This window comes from Girardinichthys multiradiatus, chromosome 3, assembly GCF_021462225.1.
Source record: "Girardinichthys multiradiatus isolate DD_20200921_A chromosome 3, DD_fGirMul_XY1, whole genome shotgun sequence".
Lineage (NCBI taxonomy): Eukaryota > Metazoa > Chordata > Actinopteri > Cyprinodontiformes > Goodeidae > Girardinichthys > Girardinichthys multiradiatus.
This window is the reverse complement of record NC_061796.1, coordinates 47730538-47750888: the sequence shown is the minus strand read 5'-3', so window position 1 is coordinate 47750888 and position 20351 is coordinate 47730538. Positions and strand designations below refer to the sequence as shown.

Below are 20351 nucleotides of genomic sequence, written 5' to 3'. Positions count from 1 at the left end.
GGTGGGCACCACAGGTGGGGGCAACAACAGCTGCCCTAAATCCAGGGTTCCTGAAATTTTGGGCAGAGGAAGAGGAGGAGTCCCAAAGTTGTATCCTACTTATTCTCTCTTCATCTTCCTCCTCCTCCTGAACACCTAAACCCGAAGCAATCCTGCAGCTCTGTGTCTGAGGGACTCCAGAGTTTGGATGCATGTGGTATTGATGCAGCAGCAGAACTGTGAGTGACTCATATTTTCATTCTTCTGCCATGCAAATAACTTTGTTCTGCTTCAGGCTGGAACATTTACAGTAAAGTGCAACTCACTTTTGATCTGCAGAGTTCTTCTTTTAATGAATGTGACCTAAACCTGGTTGCACCTTTCAGCTTTCTTCCTGCAGGAGGTCACCTGCTTTCTGAGGTCTGAAGTTTGTCGAGCTTTAACACGAAAGAAGAGTTTGTTGTTCTTTGCATTTGGGGGATTTAGCTTGTTCTTTGTTGTCTATTCAGCTCAGAGAAGAGAACTGATAAGTTGTAAATGATCATTTGTACACATCTGGCGCTGTCATGAGAGCCAGCTTTAACAGTCAGATTACTTATGGGATCGTCGCTATCACTGGCTCAGAAAGCAATGCAAAGAACTTCAACAGATAAATAAGTGAATCATTCTGAAAGGTTGAAATGTCCTGATAAATAAACGTATGAAGATGGAAATTCATTCAAGTGTCTGCCAAATTAGACATTCTTTCTCACAACTGTGAAAAAAGCAAAACTAATATTTAAAGTTTTTAGTTGGACCTGTGTTCTTGTTTTCTTTCTGGTTTGTTCCCGTTTTAGGCTTTTCCTCGTCTCTTGCTCTTCATTAGTTACAGTTATTTGGTTTTCTGTTGCCTGTCTTTGCCTCTAGATGTCCTCAGGTACCTTCATCATGTCTTCAGATGGTTCTGTTTCCACCTGTTGCTCATCACTTACCTGCATCCTATCATTCACCTGTCAGGATTGATGCTCCTTGGCTTTTAAATGTTTCGAGTCTTATTCTGTGTTTATGTTGAGAGGTTTCTAAGACCATGTCCGTCCGTGTTGTTTTCCCTCTGCTGCCTGATTTCATGTTTAGTTGTTGCATCCCCTGTTTGGTTTACAGGATGAAGCAGCTCTGAGGGCTGCTGCCTTGCAGCAAGAAGGTCCTAAGAAGGTCCTCAGAAGAGCTCAGACATAGACAATGGATGTTTGGTTTAAATTTCCATCTTAGTCCTGCTTTTAAATGATTCTTTCACCAGGAATCATGAGGGAAACTAAGCTACAGGAAGTCCTCCTTGATGATGAATGTCGTTGGACAGAGGTGTTTGTTTCTTCTCCTTCTTAGTTTGAAAAGGTTTTATGTGTTTTATTTAACTTTGCTTCCTGCCTCCTATGTCTGTTTGATGCGTCCTAAATGTGCAGCAGGGTCATAAATGTTTTAAAATCTAAATTAGAGATTAAAATGCACAAACATTTATTTCCATACATTGTGAGGCTTTCATAGACGACAGTAAAATTCTGCTCTTCATCCTGTATGTTGAGACAAAGACTTGAGCTTCCTTCTGCTCTTCAGGGTAAAAGCAGACAGCTCAGAGGTGACTGAAGAGAGATTTCAGTCCAGCTTTGTACTTTTATTACAGAGTCCACTGATTTCAGAGCTCCATCATGTTTGGGATACCTCGGGTATGTTTCATTGATTCATCACTGCAGGGAGAAGATGCCTAAGCTTCCTTCTGCAGGATGAAGCTCTTCAATTTGATTAACAAAACTGTGCCAGAAAAAGTTAGGAAAGGTACTGTGAATCTGAGACACACGAACTAGAGCTGGACAGATTTAAAAAATAATCAGCCAAGAAGCAGGAAACCAGAGCTCTGGATCCACAAAGCAGTTGCAAGACCAAGGAAGAGCTCAGCTACTAATGACAGAAGGTTTTTCACTATGGAAATCCCTGTCTTTCTTTAAAGCCCAGAACTGGTAGGAGCTGAAGGTGTCCGTGCAGAACGTCGAAGAAAAGATCCTCAGCACCTCCTGGTGTCAGAGGAGAAGCAGAAGCAGAGCTGAAATGTTTATATATGTCTGAACATTTTGTTAGTTTGATTTTTACTAAGACATATCTTTCTGTTTTCTTTGGTGTTTGATAAAAATAGGTAGCAGATGATCACAGCAGTTCTTCAGTTCACCATATAAAGTTCCACTCTAACCATGTTTCATGCAGGAAGTAAAACCACCAAGCGTCCAACATGAGGGGGAGAGCAGTTCTCCTCAGCATTATCCTGGCTGCTGGTTTCTTCGCTGTCTCCGCTCAGCCTGTAGGTGGGTAACGGATCAAGACTTTCTGAAATGAAAGGTCAGGAATGTAGCAGTTTAGATGGTCACCAACCAGTTTAGATCCTCAGCCTTACCTCTAGATGCACGTGGAGCTGCTTCACTGTGGTCTTTGTTTTGTGAAGCAGTTCGCGTCCAGGTGGACAGTCTGTGGAGATTCTCCTTTCTCCAGATCATTGTAGATAGCTTTTTATACAACAGTCACTCATTCATCCATTCATACACACATTCACACACTGACAGTGCTGAGCTACATTGTATCCACAGCTGCCCTGGGGCAGATTGGTAGCAGTGAGGCGGCCAAACAATCGGCACCACTGAACCCCCTGACCACCATCAGCTGGCAAGGAGGGTGAGGTGTCTTGCCCAAGGACACAACAACTGAGAGAGACAGCAAACCGGCAACCCACCGGTTAAAGGACGAAACACCTACCACCATCGCTCCGGTGCTGTATGGTGATGCTGTATGTCCAGGTCCAGCTGTGGTTCTGTTTAACCTTTAGAGTAGCTTTAATGTGGAAAACAAGGCTGATTAGCTTTCTCTCATGTGATCACCTGGAACGTTGTTCAGATTTCTTCCTAATAAATCAAACATTTATTATCATTATTATATTTTACATGACTTTAATGTCGGTCATCTTGTCTTCTTCATCTAGAGTGTGAAGCCGTCACAGTGGGGGACATTGTCTTCCTAGTCGATAGCTCCAGCAGCATTGGCACGGAAAACTTTAGGGAAGTCCGCACCTTTCTCAGTAAGGTCATCGAGAACCTCGACATCGGCCCAGATAAAGTACGGGTCGGCTTGGCGCAGTTCGGCACCGATCCTGTCCAGGAGTTCCTGCTTAAAGATCACATTGACAAGACGTCCCTGTTGGCTGCAGTGGATAAAATCACGTTCCTTGACAGCGGCACAGAAATGGGCAAGGCCATCAACTTCATCCGGGACCGTTACTTCACAGCAGGGGCAGGAAGCAGAGCCAGCCAACGGGTTCCTCAGATCGCCGTTGTCATGTCAGATGGAGAGTCCAGCGATGACGTGTCCATACCTGCGAAGCGTCTCCGGGAGCATGGAGTCCTTGTGTATGCCATAGGGGTGGGAAGTTACAACCGCAAGGAGCTGGAGATCATTGCTAACCACCCCTCAGGAGACTTCGTCATCACCTCTGACACCTTCCAGGCTCTGCAGGGTCTGAGAAACACTCTGCTGAAATCTGTGTGCACCTCCTTGGAGGCCCAGAGAGAAGGTAACAACATCTATAGTTCATCTTGGTTTTAGGTGTACTCTGTTCTTTTTTCTCTTATGATGTAATCCAAATGCTGCTGATGAGCAAAAAGAAAAACAAAAGAAAAAGGTCACAGATGAAGCTCTGTGGAACCTTCAACCTCCACCACATCATCTAGGTGAACCCAAATACCGTAGGAAAAAGCGTCACAAGCATACATTTTTGTAAAAGTGTTTGATAAACTCATATTTTCATCTTTTCCTACATTTGCTGTATTTTTTAAACCAACCCAGTTCATACCTTCAACAACATGAGCTCCGTTACCAAACAGACTTAACTGGCTGCTCATATCTGAGTCAAAAGTCTCTCTGAAAGGAAACGTTTCGGACTTTAAGGTTCGATCCAGTATGACATATCAATACACTCCCAGGGTAAATTATAATAACGAGACATGAGCAGCAAACATGCATTCAAAATGTTATTTGAATTTTAATAAATAATTAAAATCAACTTTCTCTCACAGGAAGCCATGTTATCATAATTTCAGTGTGAAAAGATTCTTGACTCTTCGCTTAAAATAACTGAGAGTAATAATTCAAATTTAACTGGTTATATAAAAAATAAACACTAATAAAATCAACTTCAATTATGTCCGGGAACAACTGGACATAAATTAAATATATTTCTGTAAAACTAAATAACAAAATAACTTAATTATAAATGCATTATAATAAAAAATTAAGGCGGGCTGCACGATGGTGCAGTTGGTAGCACTGTTGCCTTGCAGCAAGAAGGTCCTGGGTTTGATTCCCAGCCGGGGGTCTTTCTGCATGGAGTTTGCATGTTCTCCCCGTACATGCGTGGGTTCTCACCAGGTACTCCGACTTCCTCCCACAGTCCAAAGACATGCCTGTTAGGTTAATTGGTCACTCTAAATTGCCCTTAGGTGTATGAATGCGTGTGTGCATGGTTGTTTGTGTGTTGCCCTGCGATGGACTGGTGACCTGTCCGGGGTGAACCCCGCCTCTCGCTCATAAACTGCTGGCGATAGGCACCAGCTCCCCCACGACCCATTATGGAATAAGCGGTAGAAAATGACTGACTGTGTCATGATGTGGTTTTGGATCGGACCAAAGTGCAGACAAGAGCTCGGCAGGATCATCTTTGTAATTCAAAGATTTATTTACAAAGTTAAAAAACGTAATCATGGACAAGAACGAGGTGTGATGAACACAAGGAACCAGCAACGAACAAAGACACAAAACCAACTTATATACTGAGGGATAACAAAGGCAGATAATCAACGGAACAGGGAACAGGTGTGACAAGGAAGCAGAAGGAACAGGTGAAACAAATATAAAGGCTGAGGATGGGCAAAGTAACTAATAAACAGAAACACAGACCAAGCAAACCTATAGACAAAGATAAATAATCAAATGGGGAATAAGAAAACTGGAATAATCATGATTAAAGTAAACAGAGAAACTAGAGGGAACATAGGAACAACAAAACACCAGGAAGCAGTAGAGGGAGCAAAACAAACTAATAAACTCAATAGAAACAACTAGATAAAATAAACCATCACAAGAAACCATAAAACAAAATGCAAAATGACACTCCGTGACAGACTGACTAAAAAATAAAGGCTTCAGCCTTCAACAGGAGCAGCAGTGTACATTAGTCAGGAGGCATGACAAAATAAGAGCATACTTGCAAATCAGAATTTGCCTCCTGTCCTGGTCCTGTGAGGGACACCCTGTGCATCGCAGGACAGCACAGAGACACACAATAACACACACTAATACCTAAGGGTAATGAGGGTAGAGACCAATTCACCTAACATCCTGTTTTTAACTGTGGGAAGAAGTCGGACACCCGGAGAGTGAACACAATCTGGTGATGACATCGAGGACTAGTGGACCTCTCCAGGTGAGCCTGACATTGAGGCACAAGCTCCTACATTTACCCAGACGCATCCTCCAGGACCTGGACTTGACACCACAAAAACAGGGACAGCGCTGACCCTGTTGAAGCTGTTCTTTAGTTCAAGCACCATCCGGACCATAATCAACAATACCAATTCGAATGTTCAAAGGATAATTTCAGCTGGCAAGAAATTCACCAAGTTTACTTATATAGTTTTTTATTGATAATTGTTTTTGCACATTTGTTTACATTGTTTTCACTACTAATTCATTTTTTCAATAAAATGCCTCCAGTTGGAGACAAAAGAAAACAATTTAGTTTGGTTTCTTTTCATTATATTAATTTCATGCTATGCACAACTGCACATTTGGATGATATACAGGGTAAATGTAATATGCAGAATGAGTTCTACAGTGAAAATCAGCGCTTTTATTACACCTGATTCCATTTTATGAGATAAACATTGAACAAATATGCTTCAACTGATTCAGTCCAAATTTGCTGCAGTTGTAGTCAAGATGTTAATAAGTACAACCTGGCTCTTCTCCTAGGATCTTTAAAGAATTTTCATGGTGTTTTGAAATGTTCATTTAGAAAAAACGTATGACGAAGAAAAAAAAAAAAAAAAGATTTTTTCTTTGTTTATTTACAAATAAATCAGACCTATTAAAAGTTACACTAGTGGTTCCACTTGCAAAATATTCTTTCATGTCTAACCTTTACACAGGTACTGAACGTTTGCATTTAGACTTTATACTGTGAAGCTATACTTGATTTATTTCAGTTATGTAATTTCAGGCGGAAATTGTTTTAAAACCCTTCAAGTCTTAACAGGTTAATAACAATGGTGTTGGTCATAAAGTTTAGCAGTGAGGAATCTGAGGCCAATCATCTGCCCCTTTTCCACTGGCTCCATTTGGCTTGGCTTCGCTCCACTTGATCCACTTTGCGAACATTTCAATTATTGTTTATTCGTACCAGTACCAAGTTTTTTGGTCCTTGCTCCTGCGCAGGTCCAACCGAGGCAGAGTCGGGACCACATGTGACATGAACAGACTGCTGTTCACTGATTGGCTGTGAGACCAGGAGAAGTGAGAAGGTTTTTTAAGAGGTAGTGCAGGGAGAAGGTAATAAAACAATATTAAAGAATACAAAGGCCAGAGCGGGTCAAACCCAAATATAATTTTACTATTTACTAACCATAAACCAGCTTGAAGGCTGGAAGAAAAGGAAAAGGACACCTCAGCTTTCTGAATTACACGCAGGTAGGGGGCGCTGTAGTTTATAACATCCTAACCTGATCACACATGAAATCAGCTGTTCAGACACACAACCATTTCCTCCAAAACACACAAACAAAACCACCATGAAGCAGGTTTAGTTCTGATATTTACTGACGGTCCTTCAGAGAACCAGCGTCTACAGGAGGAGGGAGCAGGCAGAGAGCAGCTGCCTGTAATCAGACTGCCTTCATCGGGTCAAACTGGAGGAAGACCCGCTGAATCCATGGAGCACAAAGATGCAGCATCCAACCTAAAACTAACTTCACTGCGGTCAGAAGCCTGTGGTTCCGGGCTTTAGAGAGAAGAACTTCCTTAAAAAGCACAAAATATTGACTTATTCAGTCAAACTTTGGAGCTTCGCCATCCAGACAGCAGCGCCTCTCCTCTCGGCTTCTCCTGACCCCGCCCGCCCCCCAACCCCCCTTCTTGCACATACAAAAATACAAACATTAGTTTTTTAGTTATGTTTTTGTTTTCTAGTCAGTCAGTTTGGTAATTTTCTACCGCTTATTCCATACTGAGTCGCGAGGGAGCTGGTGCCTATCTCCAGCAGTCTATGGGCAAGAGGCGGGGTACTCCCTGGTCTGTACTCCCTGGACAGTCCATCGCAGGGCAACACACAAACAACAAAGCACACACTCATTCACTCACCTAAGGGCAATTTAGAGAGACCAATTAACCTAACAGGCATGTCTTTGGACTGTGGGAGGAAGCTGGAGTACCCGGTGAGAACCCACGAATGCACGGGGAGAACATGCAAACTCCATGCAGAAAGACCCCTGGCCGGGAGTCAAACCCAGGACCTTCTTGCTGTAAGACAAGTACTACCAACTGCGCCACCGTGCAGCCCATTTTCTATTTATTTATTATTTGTTTTTTTATCATTCGATGCAGATTAATGAGACACTATCACACAGTAACATTTATTGCAGCACAGCAACCTGATGGCTGGAGGCGGAGCTTCAAGCCAGAACTCCAGCCATTACCGGGTCCATGGAAACATAACAAGTTCTGTCTGAGTGGAGCAAGACCGAGTAGAGCGGAGCCGCGCCGCCTAAATAGAGCCAATCAAAAGGGGGCAAATGATCGTATCGGGGCAAACAGAACCCCTGAATACGCAGGGTTTACATCGATCCAGTTATATTTAGGTTCTAATTTGATCCCAGCTATAATGCAGTCACGTTCAGTTTATTATAACAGCTAGTGTAGAGTTTCATACCTCACTTTTAATCTGCAGGGAGGAGATCCAACGGGTCACTTCTTCCAGCCGTTGAAATACTCTTTTGTACCAAAATTTAAATAGATCTGTACACCAAGACCATGGAGTGTGCAATATCTTGGTGTTTTAATCTTTTGTTGGATTTGTCATGAGTGTGTGTGTAGCCAATGTGTACGTCTGCAGCTGGTATATGTATTTCAGACGTATTTATTGTCTGTACGGGCTGCTGCTGCTATGCACCCTTGGGTCCATGACAAAATTCCCCTAAGGGCACAAATATGTCTATTCTATTCTATTCTATTCTATTCTATTCTATTCTATTCTATTCTATTAAGGAGTGGTGGCCCAGTGGTTAGTGAGCAGGGCATTTGCGTACCCTGGATGATGCTCAAGGCTCATTCTTAACTCAGACACCTCTCTCTGCCAGTAGTCGTGGGCCTGATAAAACTGTAGCTGCACTGACTTGTTTTTGTGATTGACTGTAGAAAGACCACACAACGTTTTCTGGATTCAGTTCTCAATTTGTTTTCTTTCTTCTTCCAGCTTTGACCGAGCGATTTGCAGACATCTTTTTCCTGGTGGACATCGCTTTACCTCAACGACAGTATATCCTGTTCAGGAATGAGCTGATCAGATTCATCGACCAGTTAGACGTCGGACAGTCCAGCTACCGGATCGGTTTGGCCCAGTACGGTCCAGATGTGAAGGTTGAGTTCTATCTAAATACTCATAAATCCCAAGCACAGTACACGAGAGCAGTAAAAAGCCTTCAGCTGCAGCAACAACCTGGTCAAGCACAAAACCTTGGTGGTGCTCTGGAATTTGCAGCTGCTGACTTTTTCCGCCCTGAAAAAGGAGGCCGTGCAAACCAAGGAGCTCGACAGTTTTTGGTTGTTGTTCTTGGAAAAGACTTTAAGGAATCCGTATTTTCTTCGGCTAAAAAAGTCAAATCCGAAGGGGTAACTGTTGTAACGATGAGTGTGAGTGTGCCAATTGAAGCAATGCTGAGCTTCTCCACTAAACAGTTTGCCTTTAACACACTGAGAATTACTCAGCTGATGGATGTCTTCACCTCCGAAGAAGTGGAAGTAGTCACTGAAGGTAGGAGATATTTCCTTGAACTAAACTCTCTGAAGTCAACAAATACTGGACTGAATAAGAGCAGCAACAGCTGCAACAATGGTGACTGATGAAGGTATGAAGGTAAAAATGACTTGCGTTCCTCAGTTTCACGGTTCTGTACATTTTGGTACATTTCAGTCAGAAATAAAAAGTATGTTGTCTTTTTTTAAACTTTTTTTAGTAGTGTACATAGTTGAAATAGAATAATTAGATTTTTTCAGCATAGCTCTAGAATTTCATAAGTAGCCAGAATAAATCTGACTGGAGATTTGGTTACCAGTTGCACCGTAGAAGGACAACAAATTCCTGGTCTGCATTTCTCCCATTAGAAAGACTTGCGTTGCATTTGGGGCTGGTTGAAGACAACAGGATTTTAACCTGTTTTACTTGGTGTCAGTGATGTTTAAATTCTGCTTGTCATTGTTCAAAGTGAGTAATTAAGAGCTACCTGTCTCAATACTCATTACAGATGAAGCTTTGGTTCAGTCCACCTTTCTATCTATATCACCCCTGTAGCTAAATAAACCCTTAAAGTGCCTGTAACTGGCTCCTGGTTGAGAGCCACCAAATAAAGCATAACAAGCCGTGCAGTGAATATTCCTGCTTTAGAGAAAAATGTATTTTAATATGTCTTATGCGTGTGTAATTTATCCCATTTTAATAATAATAATTTGGGGTTTTAATTATTAACTATAACTGCCAATATCTAAATGTACTTTTGCAACATGGAAGTGTTCTTACCTGCTGAGCGTTGATCCGTTTAGCAACAGCAGCAAGAACCTTTTCTTTGGAGATCTTTTCCCATCAGATGCTCTGAACAGCGTAGCTATAGACTCTGCTTCAACTTTCTCCTTCATCTGTCAGATATTTCACCTCTGACATCATTTCTCTGGTGAATTCAGTTTGCTGAGAAGTCCTCTGATCACACCTGGCTGTGCTTGGTGGGCCCAGCCCATCTGTTCCTCCTCAGTTTTCCAGCTCTGATCCAGGCAGCTCTGATCCTCTTCCCTTCAGTAAAGTAGTGCAGACTAACGGCTGCTGTCGTAGTGTTGCTGCCACCACCAACAATGCACCGTTTCACCATATTAACGCTGTTTTTAACGCAACTTGGCTTCTACCTGAACCGTTTCAATTCAATTCAGTTTATTTATATAGCGCCATTTCACAACACATGTCGTCTCAAGGTTCTTCACAACAGTAAGGTTCATACATTCCAATTAATCGTAACCATTGAACAGTGCAGTCAGATTCAGTTATTTATTCAAATTGGATAAAACGTTTTTCTATCTAAGGAAACCCAGCAGATTGCATCCAGTCAGTGACTTGCAGCATTCACTCCTCCTGGATGAGCATGTAGAGACAGTGGACAGTCACTGGTGTTGACTTTGCAGCAATCCCTCATACTGAGCATGCATGTAGCGACAGTGGAGAGGAAAAACTCCCTTTTAACAGGAAGAAACCTCCAGCAGAACCAGAACCAGGCTCAGTGTGAGCGGCCATCTGCCACGACCGACTGGAGGTTTGAGAGAACAGAGCAGAGACACAAAGAGAACAAAGAAGCACTGATCCAGGAGTACTTTCTATGGGAAGGAAAGGTAAATGTTAATGGATGTAGCTCCTTTAGTTGTTTCATCTAGAAAGAAAGAACAGATAAACTCTGATCCAGTTTTCAAGGTTAGAGTCTGAAAGAGAGCACATAGAGTTAGTCACAGTAGAAGCTCAGTCAGTAGCCATGTCTAGGAGAGAGAAAGGGTTAAACACTGAAAGACAGGGCCATGTGGATCATCTGTAGAAGGTGAGCATTAAGTTGTTGCCAGCAGAAGCTTGGACGATGCCCCTCTCCAGAAAGGTGTCACAGGTAGACACAGAGCCAGGCCAGGTGTAGCTTCTCGGAAGAGAATAGAGAGAACAAAGTTAAAAACTGAAATAACAGCAAATAATGCGAAATTGGAGAGTAGTGTGAGAATGTAGCGAAGAGGGTGAAAGTGGTCATTATGTCCTCCAGCAGCCTAAGCCTATAGCAGCATAAATACAGAGATTGCTCAGGATAACTCAGATTTAAATCAGCCTAGCGCTGTTCCCCTGATCCCTACAGCATATTCCAGCCTTTTTAAGAGAATATTATGGTCGACTGGATCAAATGCAGCACTGAGATCTAACAGAACCAGAACAGACACAAGTCCATTATCTGAGGCCATAAGAATATCATTAGTGACTTTCAGCAGAGTTGTTTCAGTGCTATGATGAGCTCTGAAACCTGACTGAAACTCTTCAAACAGGTCATTGCTGTATAAATGTTCACACATTTGATTAGCAACTATTTTCTCAAGAATTTTAGATAAGAATGGAAGATTGGATATAGGTCTGTAATTTTTCAAGTCATCTCGATCAAGCGAAGGTTTCTTAAGTAAAGGTTTAATTACAGCTACCTTAAAAGCTTGTGGTTCTGATCCATTTACTAAAAATAGATTAATCATATCTAAAATGGGGCTGGTAATCAGAGGGAACACTTCCTTAAATAATTTGGTTGGGATTGGGTCTAACATACAAGTTGAAGGTTTAGATGAAGCTAATATTTCTGATAACTCAGGAAGCTCCACTGGATCAGAACAGTCCAAACACAGATCAGGTTCTGCAGTTATTTCCAATGTTGTCTCACTTGCTGAGGATGAAGTAATCATCTTCGGGAGTATGTCAAAGATTTTCTTTTTAATAGAATCAATTTTATTTAAGAAGAATCCCATAAAGTCATGTCTGCTAAGAGCTAAGGGAATGGATGGTTCAACAGAGCTATGACTCTGTGTAAGTTTAGCAACTGTACTAAAGAGAAACCTAAGATTATTCTTGTTCTCTTCTATTAATGATGAGAAATAAGCTGTTCTAGCTTGGCGAAGTGTCTTTTTATACAACAGTAGGCTATTTTTCCAGATTAAGTAGGAATCCTCTAGGTGTGTAGAGCGCCATTTTCTCTCCAATTTTCTAACATTGTGTTTCAAAGTACACAGATCTAAATCAAACCAGGGAGCTAGCCTCCTATTAATGATTACCTTCTTTTTCAAGGGGGTTGCATTGTCTAATGCATCACGCAATGATGAAGAAACACTATGAACAAGAGAATCAATTTGTGAAGTGGAAGAAACAAAATGATTGCCCTCCACTGTGTTTTTCTGTGATAATGAGGAAATTAAAAGTGGAACAGATTCTTTAAAGGTTGTTACAGCATCGCCTGATAATGATCTACTATAATGACATTTTCTTTCAGGTGTGGAGTACTCGGTTAAATTAAACTCAAAGATTATTAAGAAATGGTCAGACAGGACAGGGTTATGAGAAAATATTGTTATGTCTTTACACTCAATGCCATATGTCAGCACAAGGTCCAGAGAATGAAGACAAAGGTGGGTAGGTTTGTTAATGTTTTGAGCAAAGCCAATTGAGTCTAAGATAGCATTAAAGGCTATATTTAGGCTATCACTTTCAGCGTCAACATGAATGTTAAAATCCCCCACTATAATAACTTTATCTGTATTTAACACTAAATCAGATAAAAGGTCTGAAAACAGATCTAAAAATTGAGAGTAAGGGCCTGGTGGACGGTACAAAACAACAAACAGAAGTGGTTTTAGTGCTTTGCAATTTGGATGAGGAAAACTAAGGATTAAATATTCAAAAAGATGTAGCTATTGATTGGTCTGGGACTAATCAATAAATCCGACTGAAAGATGGTTGCTACTCCTCCTCCTCGCCCAGTATTTCGAGGAATGTGAAAATTTAAATAATTAGTAGGAGTTGACTCATTTATAGTAACATAATCCTCTTGATGCAGCCAGGTTTTTGTGAGGCAAAATAAATCAATCTGATTGTCATAAATCAGGTCACTAACTAGCAAAGTCTTTGAAGAGAGAGATCTTATGTTCATTAAGCCACATTTAATTGTTTTATTTTTCTTTTTAGTCTGAGTTGTGTTTATTTTTATGAGATTTTCCTGATTTCCTCCTTTTAGATTATTTTTTAATCTATTCAATTTTGGCCGTGGGCGAGACACTGTCTTAATAGGGTAATGGGTGGGTAGCAGTACAGAAGCTGCAGAGAGGAGTGTTAAACTACGACCCTACTTCCTGGTCTGAACCCTGGGTTGTCAGAGTTTTGGAGAACTAATTAACATTGATGCTCACACAATGAATGACCGGAGACTTCCCCTTTCAGGTAATCAGGACCACAGTCCTTCAACAGGTGTACAGCTTTAAAACCACACTTTATGGGTTCCATACACACGTGTGCCAGACCCAAAAAGCTGTACCATACATTTTCAGTATAATTTCTTGTATTGTTACACCTCTACTTATGATACACAGTCGTTATGTAATCATATAATGAAGACTACCTCATTCCCCAGTAACTATGTGAGATAGATTTGTTTTACTGTCCCACTGCTAAAATTAGTCTGGGACTATCCCATGCTTGTCCCACTGACATTTACTTCTTGGATAAATATACAGCATGTAACCATTTAGTAAAATGTGAGTAAAATGCAGGATTTCCAATGAATCAATGTCAGTTTCATTTTAACTGGTCTGTTTTGGGCAGTTTAAAAGCCTAATGATAAAAACTTTATGATTCTCTTGATGCAGATTTCTGTGTTTTAAATGTTTAAGAAGAAGATGACATAATAAACTCCCAGCACTGTTTTCACAGACTGCGGGAGAGTCAACACTGCAGACATCGTCTTCATCATCAATGAAGCGGAAGGCGTCGGGACCGGCAACTTCAAGCTGATCCGCACTTTTGTGCGGTCACTTATCAGCAGTCTGAATGTCAATCAGACTAGAGTCAGAGTGGGCATTGTTACCTACAGTGACACACCCAAAGTACACGCTTATCTCAACAGCTTGCAGGACAAGGCAGAAGCTCTGCAGTTAATCAACCTGATCCCTTACCGTGGTGGTGGCACCAAAACTGGAACTGCTCTGAGGACCTCTCTGGATTCAGTCTTCACCCAGAAACAGGGCAGCAGGAAGGATGTCCAGAAGGTAGCTATAGTGATCACAGATGGTAAATCCCAGGATAGTGTCAAGAAAGTGGCGGTAGAGCTCCATCGGGTTCCAGTCAGAGTTTTCGCGATAGGAGTAAAACAGAACACAACGGAGCTGCAGGATATGGCATCTTACCCCACCAACAGGCATGTTTTTGCTGTGAACAACTTCACACAACTGAAACCCCTGAGGCAAATCCTGCAGAAGAGCATATGCAGTGTCATCATTCAAGGCTCCGTCAACTCCTTTAAAAACAGCACAGACATCAAGGAAGGTGGGAAGTTTTTACACTTCTGTTTTTTTACTCAAATATGTACAGTTGAAGTTTGCCGCTGATATCCAGTCTGCAGACTCCTGTTAAAATGCCAGATTGCTGTGATGTAAAAAATGAGACCATAATAGGTAATTTCTAATATTTTTCTTTTTTAATATGACATGAAGTGTTCACAACCTTAAACCAATACAGTGCTGAAGCACTTGTTGATTATAATTTCATCATTCAGATTTTTTGGTTGGAGTCTGTCATCATTTCACATCTTGACTTGGTGATATTTGCCTGTCTGACTTGCAGATGTTCTTGCCCACCGAGCTCCTCAGGAGACTCCGGATTTTCAGGAATTCTTTCTGATGAAGCTCCCTATCCGAAACTCCAATTTTTCTGCTGAAGCCATTAGGTTTGGGTTCCAAACAGACTTGGGAACAGTTCACGTGGTCATCCTCCTTGACAAAAAATCTAGTCCCATTGGAAGAAAAGTAGCCCAGGATCATGATGTGTTTATCTTTCTGCATTTAACCGACACTGTTATTCAAAGCAACTTACCAATGAGGATATACAATACAGTTATTATCAAAGCTGACAATGAGCTTGTTAGAAAGAAGACCACTAGTCAGGTTCTGTCAGAGGAGACGGTGTAGAAATAGAGAGCAGGCATAGAGGGGAGTGCAGAAAGAGATTCAGAAGCGGGAGTAGCGAAGTACAGCTAGGTGCTAGGGTAGTAGATGCTCTATGAAGAGCTGGGTCTTCAAGAGTTTCTAGAAGATAGACAGGGGTGCCCCGGTTCTGGTAGTGCTTGGTAGGTCATTCCACCATCGTGAAACGACACATGAAAATGGTTTCGATTGTCTTGAGATGACTAGAGTGACCTAATCATGAGATAAGCCCTTGAGAGGGCATTTAATTAGATGGGAGTTGTCTCATTAAGCACCTTGTAGGCTGACGTCAGAGAATTTAATGTGGGCTGCTAAGGGTAGCCAGTGGAACTAAACAAAAAGAGAGGGGACACCTGCCATGTTCTGGACCATCTGCGGAGATTTCTCACATGTTGTGCGATAATATGCTTATGCTATTGAATATTTAATTAAATGGCTTTCAGTCTGTCAAGTATTGTCCTGGGAATACCAGTCTGATGTGTCAGTGGTATTAGAACAATAAATGAAAGAATGAATCGAGCACTGGCATTACTGAGCAGCACATATGAAATAAAGTCACAACTACTTTTCCTTAAAATATAAGAATTTATTAACAAAAGCAATTCAGCTCCAGGTAAAAATATTTCCATTAACAAACTCTTTAACTAGGCTAGAACAATTCAACTAGCAAAATGAAAGAATAAAGAAAACTATAACTATATATTATGTTCTCCTGACTGATACCTTTGTACAACAAGATCATTTTCATCCTTTATCAGTCTGCAAATGATGGTTTTAGGTGTAAGATTCAAACAAACAGGTCAAGGAAATCCAACTTGGACATCCAAACATTATTTATACTTCATCAGATTCTCTATAATTAATGTCACTGAGCCACAGTCGCTTCTACTTTTTTAAATTTTTCCTCCAACACATTGCTGTGATTTTCATTGTTCAGGATTTCTGCCACACTAAAGATGGAAAAGTTCTGGTCTCAGTTTTTACATGATAAATCCCGCTATTTCTCCAGGGGTGTGTAGACCTTTGATACCTGCCTAAGAACAATAAACTAATGTGTCGGAAATGTAATCTCCAGAAAAGTATGATTGGATCTGCATGGACAGCTTATACACTTCACTCAAATGTGTCCCGTGGCTTAAATGATCATTCAATCATCTAACCTGCAATGTTTCTCTGTTTCTAGCTTGTGAGCAGAAGGATGAAGCAAACATCTTCTTCCTCATAGATGACTCGGACAGCATTGATATCTCAGACCTCAGTGACACAAAGGAGTTCATCACTGACTTTATGAAAACATTTCGTATTGGGCCCAGTCAAGTTCGCCTTGGGCTTGTGAAATACTCTGATTTACCTACACTGCAGTTTGACCTGATCAAATACTCATCCATTTCAGACCTGAAGAAAGCTCTGAAGAACTTTCAACATGTGGGGGGTGGGACAAACACAGGGAGAGCCCTGGCGTTCATGGAATCTCATTTGGTGGCAGCTTCTCGTCAGGGTCCTACGTATCTGATCGTCATCACTGCAGGAAGGTCTGCAGATAAGGTCAAAGGTCCCGCAGAGAGAATAAGGACCCAAGATGTCATGGTCTTTGCTGTTGGAGTAAAGAACTCAAACAAAGCCCAGCTGCAGGAGATTTCTGGTGATCCAGTTAGAACCTTTAACGTCTCTGATTATCATTTCCTTAAGTGGATCAAAAACGATATTCTAAGACAAATCTGTGGTCCAGAAGGTGAGAAAACTAGGAGAGACACTGCTCTGATTTAAATGCAGCATATATAGTGCACTGTTTTTACGAACATGTAATATTATGAGATAAATTAGGCAGTTTATTTACCAGTAAAAGTTGTTATGGAACAAAGTCAGAAGGTTTTTTCCCCTTTCTGTCACATTAAAATGTGTCAGATCATCAACCAAATGAGACAGATACAAAGATAATCTGAATAAATAAAAAATGATGTTTTCCAATAATATCTAAACCAACTTTACCAGGTATGACAAAGTAATCACCCCCTAAACCTAATAACTGGTTTCACCCTTTGACCTACTCTACTTTGCAGAATTGGTTCAATTAAGACCCATTGGAGGGGTTTTCAGCATGAATGGCCTATTTAAAGTCCTCCCACAGTCCTCCTGAAGTCCAGACCTTGACTAGACCACTCCAAATCCTTCAAGGTTTTAATCATTCAGAGGTGGACGTGCTGATGTGCTTTGGATCATTGTTCTGGTGCAGAACCAAAAATGGTCTTAGATCACAAACTTATCTTCAGACATTGTTTTCCCATACAATGTGTTTTTGCAAAGAGCAAAATTCATGGTTCCATCAGATGTGGGAAGTTAAGAACTATTTAGCTAGACTCTGCAGTTATATTTAGACCACCAGTAACAGCATCATACTAACAGACATTCATATGTTCTGTTTCCAGTTTGTAAGGATGCACCCAGCGACATCATCTTCTTAACTGAAAGCTCTGAGAGAATCTCTCAGGCAGACTTCAAGAAAATGAAAGAATTTATGAAATCTACCGTAAACAAGTCTATTGTCGGCCTGGATGATATGCGTGTGGGCGTCATGCAATTCAGCACTGACCATAAGTTAGAGTTTCCCTTGAACAAGTACTCCAGCAAAGCAGACATACTGGGAGCCATCGATAACATGAAGCAGTTAAATGGAGGCGTTGCAACAGGACGTGCCCTCAGCAAGGTTTTAAAGTACTTCAGTGCCTCTGAAGGAGGACGCCCTAACCTGAGGAAGAACCTGGTTCTGATAACGTTCAGTGAGGCAACAGATGAAGTCAAAGGTCCTGCAGACGATCTGAAGAAAAGCAACGTGTCTATCTATTCAATCGGAGTGGTGGGCGGTAACTACAACCAGCTGTTTGAGATCAGTGGCTTTTCAAACAGAGTCATTAATGAAGTAAATGTTGATCTCATACAAGAACTGGACGGCATACTGGCCTTGAAGTTCTGTGATCCACATAGAGGTAAGATGCAATCATGACTACCTGATAAAGAATTTTAGAAGAAGCAAAATAAAAATTTGTGAGGATCCTGAATGATTTTAGTTTCATAAAAATTGATTTTTTTTTCGCTTGTTCTTTGTTTCTTTTGCGCTTATATGTCATCTAATAAAATGAGAATACGGTGAAAAAGTTCAACATTTTTGTCCCTCATTTCAGAAACCGAAACTCATATATTATATATATTTATTACACACAGAGTTAAAGATTTTAAGCCTTTATTTCTTGTAATTTTGATGATTCTGGTCAGAGGCTCAGAACATCAGAATATTAAATATTACATCATATCAATAAAAATGATATTTTAAATAGAAATGTCAGGTTTCTGAAAACTATGTTCATTTCTATGCTCTCCGTACCTGGTCTGGGCTCCTTTTGCATTACTGCATCAATGTGGCGTGCCATGGAGAAGAGGCGCCTGTGGTTCTGCTGAGGTGTCCAGGAAGCCCAGGTTGCTTTAATAGCAGCCTTCAGGTCATTTTCCTCTTGACAGAACTCCATAGACTCTATACGGGGTTCCTGCCAGCCCAGTTTGCTGGCCAATCAGGCACAGTAACGCCTTAGTCATTGGACCAGCTTTTGGTTCCTTTGGCAGTGTGGGCCGGTACCAAGTCCTCTTTAAAATAAAATCAGCATCTTCGTGAAATGTTCTAAAATGTCCTGCTAGATGGCTGTGTGGACTGTGAACCTCAGAAAACCCAGTGGACCAGAACCAGCAGATGACATGGCACCCCAAACCATCAACGACTTTGGAACCTTGATTCTGTTCCTCTCACCATCTCCTCCAGACCCTGGAGCGTTGATCTCCAAATAAAACGCAGACGTTTGAACATGCTTGGATACAGCAGTCTGTGAACAGCCAACTTCTTCAGTAATGACCTTTAGTGGCTTCCCCTCCTTGTGGACTGTGTCCATGACTGTCTTCAGGACATCTGTCCACTCAGCTGTCTTCTGCATGTTTGTGTCTCCTACTGACCCGGACAGAGAGAACATCTAGAGGCTCAGGAAACCTTCACAGGTGATAGGAGTTAATGAGTTGATGGGTGGAAGACCATGAGCTTATAATATTAAACTTGTTTGCAATATTCTAATTTTCTGAGTCACTGACGTCTGAGTTTTCATTCTCTGTCAGTCATCAAAATGACAAGAAATAATAGCTAAAAATATTTCACTCTGTGTGATGGATCTATATATGAGTTTCACTGAAAGAAGGAACAAAAAATCTCTAACTTTTTTACATTATTCACATTTTTTAGATGTACTGTACCTGTATAGTCATCATATACTCCTCGTTAATACCTAAAGACCAGGTAAGGAATGAAGTGTATTCACTTTTTGTGCTGCTGGATCATAACCTGGTGTGTGCACAGCTTTAAAATGCAAAATGAGCCAACTAGAGCAAAAGAAATCAAAAAGAGAAGAGGAATTGTTTATTAGGAATTTAAACTCAAACCGACGTTCCAAAAGCTCATTAAAACTAAAACTGTCACCCTAAATCTGTACAAGTTTTTTAAGTCATTTTCTTTCAGGCATTCACTTCATCGTGACCCCCTGAAGGTAAAGAAGGTTCTGTCCCTGAGCCTGGCAGGAGTGTTGAGATGCACAGGCAAGGCCTAGCATTACCCCCTTACTGCCGAAGTTGGACGCAGTAAAATGGAAATCCTGAGGAAATCCGGAGAGATCTCCTTCAATATATCGGCTGATCGTCGACCCAGATTAAAGCCCTTAGCAATTCTGACTGCAGTCCAATAACACATAAATAGCATATGCATGATAAAGAAAAAACATGGTTCCTCCTGCATCAAAAACATGCCTAGGCATCAAACATGGGAGGAGAAAGAGGGAAGATAGTTTCAGTCTCTGAATCGTTAAACCTGGACAATCCTGATGGAAAGGTCTCACTGGGCATGAGCTCCACAGTGAGTCATGATCTGGGAGCTTGTTCCTTCAAACATCAGCAGGCATCCCTCTGACTGAGGGTCCTCATCCATGCAATGATCACTGGCTTTTCTGAGAGAGGGCATCGTTCAGGAGAATAATGTCCCTCACTGGGACCATTCTGCATGTTACTGGGATCTAAATTAGTTTGAAAATATTTGGGGACGGATGATAAGGGAAGTTCCACCTCTTCATGAGGCCACATGGACCAACCTCCTACCAGCCTGCTGGAGACTTGTTTGAGCATCTCTAAACACATTTCTGAAGTGATCAAAACAACAGTTGGGCTTTTTTTATTGTTACAGTCCATTTTTTGGCCACGATCTTAAACTTTAG

General features: G+C 41.2%; 1 protein-coding gene across 1 annotated transcript in view; it reads left to right on the top strand.

Annotated features, from left to right (window-relative positions):
• Positions 1 to 141: 141 nt before the first annotated feature.
• The window catches only part of LOC124866382 (collagen alpha-6(VI) chain-like), a 62486-nt gene continuing 42276 nt past the window's right edge, over positions 142 to 20351 (top strand). Inside the window, exons 1-7 of the mRNA XM_047362135.1 lie at positions 142 to 218; positions 2212 to 2309; positions 2978 to 3565; positions 8516 to 9073; positions 13790 to 14401; positions 16241 to 16789; positions 17484 to 18041. Coding sequence (XP_047218091.1) covers positions 2237 to 2309; positions 2978 to 3565; positions 8516 to 9073; positions 13790 to 14401; positions 16241 to 16789; positions 17484 to 18041 — 2938 coding nt within the window. The 5' untranslated portion in view covers positions 142 to 218; positions 2212 to 2236. The remainder of the gene's footprint in view (positions 219 to 2211; positions 2310 to 2977; positions 3566 to 8515; positions 9074 to 13789; positions 14402 to 16240; positions 16790 to 17483; positions 18042 to 20351) is intronic.